General features: G+C 36.3%; 1 protein-coding gene across 1 annotated transcript; it reads right to left on the minus strand.

The window, feature by feature from the left end:
- Positions 1-3,541: 3,541 nt before the first annotated feature.
- LOC125200838 (RGG repeats nuclear RNA binding protein A-like) lies at positions 3,542-6,394 on the minus strand. Its single transcript, XM_048098632.2, has 7 exons — positions 5,983-6,394; positions 5,248-5,539; positions 5,099-5,164; positions 4,860-4,998; positions 4,516-4,671; positions 4,302-4,355; positions 3,542-3,987 (listed from the first exon to the last, which is right to left on the minus strand). Exons 1-7 carry the CDS (start codon positions 6,158-6,160, stop codon positions 3,805-3,807), a joined length of 1,068 nt encoding a protein of 355 aa, XP_047954589.1. The 5' UTR covers positions 6,161-6,394; the 3' UTR covers positions 3,542-3,804.
- Positions 6,395-9,900: the final 3,506 nt, after the last annotated feature.

Below are 9,900 nucleotides of genomic sequence, written 5' to 3' on the forward strand. Positions count from 1 at the left end.
GTAATATAATGTGTGATTTGCATTCTCTACAATGGACCATATAACTTTATGTTACTATAGAAACACATTACCTTACCTCGAACAATTATAAAAATATGATATAAAGTAGCTTCCCACATTAACACAAAAAAGAAGCAAATCTATCACATGAGATGTTGGCAAGCATGGACCATTTTTGTCATGTGTTGGCACTCCTTCAAAAGTTAGGTTCGACCCTACATCAATGAAAAAAATTTAATAATTAAATTCATATATTGATCAATATGATTGAAGAAAAATTGCTACATTTTCCCAACTAATGTATCAACAATAAACAAACTGAATTTAATTCGGCCAATTAATCTATCGAACAAACGATAAGATGGTTTGTATCAACAATATAAAAATCAAGATATACTAGGACGATCGCTATTAATTAGTATAATTTTAAATCTTCTTTTTGAGAACACTTAGATGGTGGATTACAAATTGGGTCCTATTTTGTACCATTAGCTAGTAACTGAGCCATCGGTGGTCCACGGTCCGATGGCTCAGTTATGTTCCCGTGGTGCAACTTCGGCGGACTGCTAGGTTTGTTGTCAACGTCCTGGATTCTAAAAGTATTTCCGACGGACAGCTGGGTTGGATGTCATGCGAAGTCAGCGGTCCGCTGACATGTTTTTGACCCTTCGGGGTGATTCTAGCGGACAGCTAGGTTGGCGTTGTTCGAACTCGACGGACAACTAGTTCGGCTCTGTTTGAAGTTTAACTCTGACTTTTGTACATTGCATTCTTGACCTTTTTAAGCCTTTTTTACTATGAAAACTCAAAGGAATGATTAAACAACCAATTGATAGTTTAAAAGATGATCTAATGATCATGGATGGAGGATAAGCTAAGGATGAAGTACGATACTTAGTATTGTATTTAAGTGTTTAACTAACTCATAGTTAATTGGTGTGACATCAAAGCCAACAAGCTTGTTTGAGAAATGTTGAGAGCAACATAATTGTTTCCGCATTTAATCCTTTGTTGAGAGCTTATTATTTGATGTAAATAATAAAGCCAATGATGCATAAAGCCTATCATCAACTCCAGGGAATCCAAATCTAAAGAATCTCTTCCTGGTATTTACTACTATTTAGTATGCGGTGTGCCTTATAGAATAAACTAAACAAGAAGTAAGCGCATGTTTGATAGTGTGAAATTCTATGAACAAAATTGTAATTTTTGTTATAGAATTCATCTCTATATGTTATTATTGATTAAAGCCAATGATGCATAATTATATGCTACAACTTGAGAAAGCATAAAACATAGGAACATGCAAGACTTGATCTTTGAGTGAGTGAAAAGTTCTAACCCCACTAAATGGAGGAAGTTTACATAGTCCATAGAAAGAGGTTCTTAAAGCTCAAAAGTAAAATCGAAAGAGAAAGTTGATATAGCTAAATAGGGGCAGGCAACATGTATTTAGGACTCCCATTATTTTCATATGCCAGCAATGTATGGTCCATTTTTTTCCTTTTGTAGTATTCTTTTTTCTTATGGAAGAATATTTTACAACTTTTGAGGTTATATAGATTTCGTGGGATTATTTTGTATATCTACAGTTTTTTATAAATTATTAAAGAATATACCAAAATCATTTTAATAAAATAAATAAATAATACTAATATAAAACTAATTTTATCATATGTTAAAAAGGAAAAGGACATGCTACATATCTTATGTATACACCACTCTTCTTTGATGTACGTTTTTGTGTAATCATTTGGTTTGATTTGATTACCTTACAAGTTTTGTATTAAGAATTTTAATTCCATAATTTTCATAAAAATTAAAGTTTGATTTATTATTACTTTTATTTATTTGAAGTTATAGAAAAAAAAATGAACAAATTAATTTCCGTTTTTTTATGAAAATTATAAAATTAAAAACATTAATTGATGTGGTTGTTACTATTTTTACGGGTCAGTTGAGTCATCCTGTGACTAAACTTTTTCGTGTGCACTATACAAGTCTCTATCAAGGATAAGAGCATCTCCAGCCGCGGACGTCCCGGCGGGCATTGGACCGGCGGTGCCCGAAGTCTGTAGGGGACGTCCGCCATAAGGCGCGGCGGGGACGGACGCGGACATCCGTAGCGGACACGGGAGATCCGCGGCATTCCCGGGACATCGTCGCGGCGGCGGGCGGACGTCCGCCATTGTGGCATGCCGACGGACGTCCGATGCGATTTTTAATATTATTATTATTTTATTTATTTTATAAACTCTATATATACGGCTCTCGTTGCAAACTCTATATGTACGTTTTTTTAAAAACTCTAACGCATGTATTATCATTGAAAATGAAGGCCTAAAACAAAAACATATCATACCATCGAGCAGCGAGCCCCCCATTCAGCTAGCGGCAAACTATATAGATTCAACGCATATGTATGCTTTTTAAAAAAAATAAAATCGTTGCATTTTTCCCGTATTCGTGTCTAAGTTTTGACACTGATTATCTCTATTTTCGAGGCATCCCGTCATAAAAATTCATAATACTAACACGACGATAAAATGCAGCTTAATTGATAAGTTACGTATCCTTCGGGTTTTAATGCACAATTGGTAAAGTAAGAGAGAGGGAAAAAAATGAGTAAAATAAGAGAGAGAAAGAGAAAAAGTAGTGAAAGTAGAATTAGTGGATTGTGTAGTCCATATCCTAAAATAGAAAGATTCTAAAATTTCTCTCAAATGGAAATAGTTCCTATGTTTATCTAACACTCAAAACCAAAAAAATATTCATTATCAGCTAACTTTTTATACTCTATCGGTTATACATGCATACTCTCTCCGTCCCAAGTTAGTTGTACATTTTGGGCTGTCCCAAGTTACTTAAGTCATTTTTCTTTTTGGCTAAAAACAAAACATCTAATCACACCTACTTTATTCCTTCTTTTACTTTTCTCTTTTACTTTATTCTCTTATCTACTTTATTTAACTCATCAAACACAACTTTCTTAAATCTCGTGCCAAAAAGAAACGTCTCAAGTAACGTAGGACGGAGGGAGTATTAAATTATAAATTAAGCAAGTTAAAATTTTCATATATAATTAACTGTCATAATAAAAATCAAAGTGAATGCAATAAAATATGGCCAAAGCTTAATAACTCAACCCATTTTCTAACCCGTTGAACAATAAAAGAAATTAAGTTAATTCGGCTTATTCTTTCCCCCCTTAAACTAAGTTCAAAGCTTTAATTAAGCCCAAGCCGAAAATACCCTAAAATAAATACATAAATAAATTAAATTAGACCCTAAACTAAAAAACTAACGACATGCTTGAAAATGCAATTCTAGTATAACATTGAAAAATGAAAATAACAAAACCATTAACAAAAATGAAAAGTCAATGTGAAAAAAGATACACTAGTATTGAAAACAAAATCAAGTTATAAATTTTCACAAGGAAAATAATTCTTTTTATGCTACTCCTAATAGATTAAAAATAGTTTATACTTGAACAGAACATATATACACATGATCTATCCATCATACCAGAGAAATGATATAAACGGAACTAATTCTGTCATATTCAGAAACAAATCTGAGTAACACAAATATCCTGAGAAAGTTAAAAGATTACTATGGAAAAACAAAGCAAGGGGATTATAGAAACACAACTACATGAACATCAGAGTAGACGACATAGATATACATTTTTAAGCTTCAAATTTCTTACTACTTTTTCCATTACACATACCATTATTCCACTCATACTCCCGCTCAACCTGGTACCATATTGTCTTGCAGGAGCAAAACAGGAAAACCGACTCACTTGCCGCCTAAGGTGGGGAACTGCCCTGGATCTTCGATGGCTGGTGCCCTCACAGTGCTCGTCTCACTGCCTCCGCCATAACCACCTCTGGGACCACCACGTCCACGGCCACGGCCACGACCGGGATTGTAGTACTTCTCACCGTCAGCAGGTTTCAGGAACTCATTGATGCTCACAGACTGGAAAAAAAATCAATTATCAGAGCAATCTACCACTGCACTGTATTATCAAACAACTTTACTGTATATTAGTGTATCCATCAAACATGAGCCTCATATCATATCACAAATATCCTAAAACTGGGCCTTATTATTTTTAGGTGGTTATAAAAGAACAGCAGATTTTGAATTGGACACCATAATTCAATGCAGGTAGAACCATAATATAACTGCCGTAGAACTGTAGAAGCAAGAAAATGAACTTGCACAGTCCATCCAGTAGAAGATTTTGTATCGATGATTCGATGAACAATTGTTTTATATACACAACAAACCTTTTTAGCTCTCTCTTCTTTCTCAGCTAACTCCTTTTTGTCCTTCTCAGAACCCTGCGCATGTGAATCGTTTGAAATAGAGTTAGTAAATCAGCGCAAAATATCTGATACATTAGAACTATCTCATATCTCGAAAGCTTAGATCAGAAAAAGAAATAAACTTGATAAGAGTACACAGTATAGCTTCAATCTCTCAGAAGTGCAAGTCAATTACCAGTTTGATGAAAACATCATCAGCAGCTTTCTTGTTTGAAAGTTGTTGCATGGATTCAAACTCTTTAACATCAACCTTCCTGCTGTCAGTTTTGAGGGCCTGCAGAGCCTTTCGTTTCTCCTCCAGAATCTTCTCATATTCATCCAGTGTCATTTCCTATTATTTAGATGAAAGCTCTATATCAAATCAAGGTAAGCTTTAAATGAAACCAACGGTGATGTCAGAATACAATTAATGTGTGTTAAAGCATGTCTTGGTTAAAAAATGGAGAACAAAAATTAAGGTAACCATAAGAATTCAATTCAATTCAATTACTATGGAGAAAAAATAAATTATCCATTTACCTTATCCTCAGCTTCCTTCTCTTCAACTTCGTTTCGGGAAGCCTCCTTATCTCCATCAGCTGCAGCAGGAGCATTCTCACCAGAGGGCTTCTCAACATCCACAACTTTCTCACCTTCAGTAACAACACCCTCAGCCACACTACACAAAAATAAAAATAGTCATTAGAGAAACAAACATAATACAATATGACGACCGCATTAGTTAAGCACAATCTTAGAATGCAGCAGGAAATACTCACTTGGCCAGCTCATCAGTCTGAGTTCCCCAGTTTCCACGGCCAGCTCCTTCCCTCTTTGGCTCATATCTGGACAGAAATTTAACTCAGCAAGCAGCAACTATCCAAACAAACATGCCAAAGATAATAAGCCAGCAGAGAAAGTAATGTACCCATAGCCAGTTCCACTACGGCGATCCAACTGTCTACGAGGGCGATCGCCTTCTCCCCCATCTCCGTTGCTGAAACCACCTCTGCGGCCACCTCGGAAAGACCCACGAGGCCCACCGTAACCACCACGCCTTTCATAAGACTTTTCAGCATCAGCATCCTCAGATGCAACTCTACCAGCAGAGACCTCCCTGTTTCCATACGAATTGTTGTTCTGGGGGGAGTCTCTGTACGACCCACGTCCACGACCACGTGCTCCACCACGACCACCTCTTGCAGATTCAGCCTCTCTCACTACTCAAAGGTACAAAGTAAAAAGTGGGTGAATATATGGATAGTACAATGTGGTTAAGAGTTAGAACAAATGGATAACAGAATTTTGAAATACATAAAACTACAAATGGCAACAAATCATCTGTAAAACCAAGATATTTTTAAACTATTACAGCTAAAACCATAACTGTTAACAAATCATGAGGGATTCAAATCTTAACAGATTCCTAGGTTTCCAACACTACAACTCGAATTCAAAGTCCTGGAGCGGAGACAAATACCAATTTAATTCAAAGCCACCAATTTCAATGAAAGACTGAAACTTTGATACAAAAACATATACGAACACAAACTGAAATAGTAATTCTGAAACTCATATTTCCAAATTAAACAACACTAAAAAGGTCTTCATCCCAATTCAACGAATAAATTGGCAATAATAATACTAAAGAGAGAGCTCTCACCAGCCTGAGCCGGAGGGAGAGGCTTCGTAGGAAGCTTCGCCGGCGGCGGCGGCTGCTGCTTAGCCGAGGGAGCTCCGGCTTTCTTCGGGTCAATTTTTTGCTGGTGAGCAGCTAGGAGCAGTGATGGGTCCTCAGCATCATCATCCCCCAACAAGTCGAAAGGATTAGCCGTCGCCATTTGTTCCCCGCAGCAGATAGCAAAGCTCTAGCCTTCAAATTGCAAAAGCCCCTATTGACTCCGTTGAATCATTGTGAATAGAGGGGGGAGATCGTGAAAAGTGAAAACAAAGAAGAGGGATAGGGTTTGTTGAAACCCTAGTAGCAAGGGAGTAGTGAGAGAAAGGAGAATGTGTGTAATTCAATCTTCTAAGTGGTGGATTTATTTTATTGTTGTGTGTTTGTTCTATGGTATACAGAGCTCGTGTGCACTGCTAGATTTTTTGTCACTCCCCTTATTTGGACTTATTATTTCATCTATATAAGCGGCGGCGGTGCTTAGGGTTTATTAACAAATTAAATTGCCAAATATAAATTACTCCATATAAATTTTGTAAATTTTTAAAAGTAATTGATTAAGTACATTAGTATAATTTTTAAATCTCCATAACTTTTAAAGCAGATTTTGTATATCATTAATTTAAGTCTGATAGTATATAAAATCAAGTAATGTATATCGGCTTTTGATGTGCTGGGAGAAATATCAAAATTATGTTATTTGATTTTTTTTTAAGTTGTGAATATTTACGAGCAATGTACACTTAAAAGTTAAAATAAAATGATTCTACTAAAATGATCACTTACAAATGTACAACCAAACTTATTCTATGATAGACTCCTTTTGCAAGAAAAGTGTTGACAATACAATCTCAGAAATATCTAATCTCTAAGATAATATATTAATAGCTCAGACGACATCAACTCTTTCGAACAAGACTCAAACTTAGAACATTTGTTCTTTTCCAATTACAGACAACATAGCTAGGCAATTAAGTAATAATCACTCGATGTAGAAAAACGTGATAAAAATGTGATGGAAAGACTTTAGCTTTTCATGTGACCAAGTCCTTTGGTCTTTCGCATTGAGTAACCACAAATACTTTATGAGGTATCTTCGTTAGATAACCTTTCATTTGGTATTTTCTTCCTATAAATAAGTTAGGAGAGTAGAATAACATACCACAACATACACTCTCTATTCTTTCTAGCTCTCTACATCATAGTGTGCATTCTAGGAGCATTGTCTAGCTCGATTATCAGAACTCCATCAAGTTCGCCGGTGAATAGAGGTTTTTGAGGTGCTTCAACACGATAGGAGAAAGTCTTTTTATCTTTGAAGGCAATACGTCATTCCGTGAGTACTAGCCGGAGTGTAATTTGTCTTGTGGAAAGAGCACTTTCCTCGACTCAACTTATAGTTCGGTTTGTTAATTATTTTCGTTGTAATTTTTTTTCTACATATTGTTGTCAGTTTCCTTGAATTGTACTACCTCCATCACACAATAGGAGTCACATTTGGTGAGAGCACGAGTTTTAAGAAATGTAAAGAATAGTTAATTGGAAATGTTAGTGGAATATGAGGCCCACTTTTTTATATTAGTTTTAAAATAAAATGTAAGTGAAGTGAATTAGTGGAATGTGGGTCCTATTTACCATTTATGGTTTAAGTTAAATGTGATTCTTATTGTGGGACGCACCGAAATAGCAAATGTGACTCTTATTGTGGGACGGAGGTAGTAATAGATTGAGTACCGCCTGTGTACAGCTTGAAATTTATCTCATTATTTCTACCACTATCACTGTCAGTATATTTGGATCATACGCAAATCTTCGAACCCTTAAACTTGGAGATACATGCTAGAGAAATCTTCGAACCCGCACACTCGAAGAGGAAATATATGGCTGAAGAGAGAAGACAGTGAAATCGATGAATTATGTGGAATCTGTCACAAGGGGGGAGCTATGGAATCAGTAACTGAGAAGAAAATCAACGATGGTTGATAGTCAGTTGGTCGGGAAAGAGAAAAGTCGCTAAAGGAGACACGATGTACGATCCTAGTATAAGGTATCCGACCGGACGATTTCAAATCAGATGAATATGCCAGTGATGGAATGACCACTGGGGAGGAAAGAGCAAACCGTTGGAAAAGGCAGACGCCAATGGGAAGAGATTGATTGTATCAGCCTTATCCGATTAATTTAATAATCGAATAAGTGACGTCACATTTTGGTACAAACTCGAACCAGTATAAAATACTTGATTCTTATTTTCTTTTTTTATAAAAAGAAATTAATTTCCTTTACTTAACAAACGGAAACACTGTTATATTACGTCTATATATATTTATACAACGTGGATAACTATTTATAAAATATAGATGTTTAATAACAATGTATAAAAAAACGTTCCAATTACATTACACTTCCTATACATGCCACAACTAGCAAATCCGAAAGGATTACCCAAATGCAAAAGCTAGTTAGTGACCTGACTTGAGCCGCTATACCACAAAAACAAAAGGGCTAGTCTGATCACCTAATCTGCAGGGGGAAAGAAAGGAGTGAGCTTCGACAAGCTCAGTATTATAGTCAACATTAGAGCCTAATTTCCATCGATAAGTAAATGTCATGCAACCTACACATTTTCATTTTTATTAATTATGAAAGTACTTCTACACCAACATGATCCTATTCACAAGCATATATTTAATTTCATAAACAAACCATAATAAAATCTTATTGTCATTGAAGAGAGGATTTTTGCACGTGTGTCGCATGCACGTGTCCTCCTTCAACAAGATTTATAATTTTTCCACTAATGCAACAAATATTACGAAGTATAATAGGCAAGAGCGGGGTCGAACCACATGGACTATGGACCTACTCAAGATTGTTTCTACGACACAATCGGAAAAGGGGTCGGCGGCTGCCACGCATTCATTGAGTGGATTAAGACTCTAATCTACTTGACCTGACGGAAATAAACTGGACTGTATCTAACTGACCTAGCGAATGGGAAAAGTACGGACACTTGCATGACAACCAAACCCAAGACAACTTGTAAACTGGAGTTGAACTGCCTTGAACACGTGTAACTGAAGGAACATGCTGAAACTTTCCCAAAATAAACAGACAAAGATGCAAAAACAAGTGGGGACAAGATGAATATTTTTTTTATTCATTGTCTTATTTCCCCTCCATTTCAGATTACTTTAATTTCTATAATCCTACACCTCACTTATTCAATTTCTAACACATTTTTAAATAATTTCCTGAGTTATAAATTTTTGGGCCATTTCACCGATAACGAAAATTGCCACCAGTAGTGAAACCATCTTCCATGGAGTCAAGATGTATGAACTCTTAAAATTTGCATACCAAGTTTTAGCGTCACTAGAACATTGTCTCCTTATGCGCGAATAAACAGTACGGAAAAGATTGTTGTTGTAGATATTAAACATGTAAATATTGTTGAAGACATCCAACACTTCTTCATCATTGGTCATCATACATGATAGTATGTGGGCTTCCCTCAACAACTTCACATCAACTATATTCTCAAGAAGTGATTTCATAAAACTCACATATGAAGGGCTCATAAGCAATAAGATTTTTAAACAACACTTTAGGCCATTAGCAATGGGTGGCCGATGGGAGGGCCTTCCCCATCGGCCACCATCGGCCCTCCATTGCGGAGGAGGGGCCGTCCGGCGGCCCTCCGTTCTCTCTCCAAGTTGGCCGATGCATCGGCCTTGGCCGTTCCGAACGGGCCGTCGATCGGCCCTCCATTGTGGGGAGAGGGCCGTCGATCGGCCCTTAGCTTTTTTTTTTTGTTTTTTCTGATTTTTTAATTTATTTTTTACTTCATTTCTTTCACTATAAATACACCTACCATTCTTCACTTTTCCACACCAACATCTT

The sequence above is a fragment of the Salvia hispanica genome, chromosome 2 (assembly GCF_029641045.1).
Source record: "Salvia hispanica isolate PSC_SH4W2 chromosome 2, Shi_PSC_v1, whole genome shotgun sequence".
In the NCBI taxonomy this organism is placed as follows: domain Eukaryota; kingdom Viridiplantae; phylum Streptophyta; class Magnoliopsida; order Lamiales; family Lamiaceae; genus Salvia; species Salvia hispanica.

Excerpts from the sequence above, each read along its gene's own strand:
- LOC125200838 (XM_048098632.2), bottom strand. The coding sequence starts at position 6,160 with ATGGCGACGGCTAATCCTTTCGACTTGTTGGGGGATGATGATGCTGAG. Across the intron at positions 4,999-5,098 it reads CAGACTGATGAGCTGGCCAA|TGTGGCTGAGGGTGTTGTTA; the intron begins GTGAGTATTTCC and ends ATTTTTGTGTAG. Across the intron at positions 4,356-4,515 it reads ATGATGTTTTCATCAAACTG|GGTTCTGAGAAGGACAAAAA; the intron begins GTAATTGACTTG and ends TCACATGCGCAG.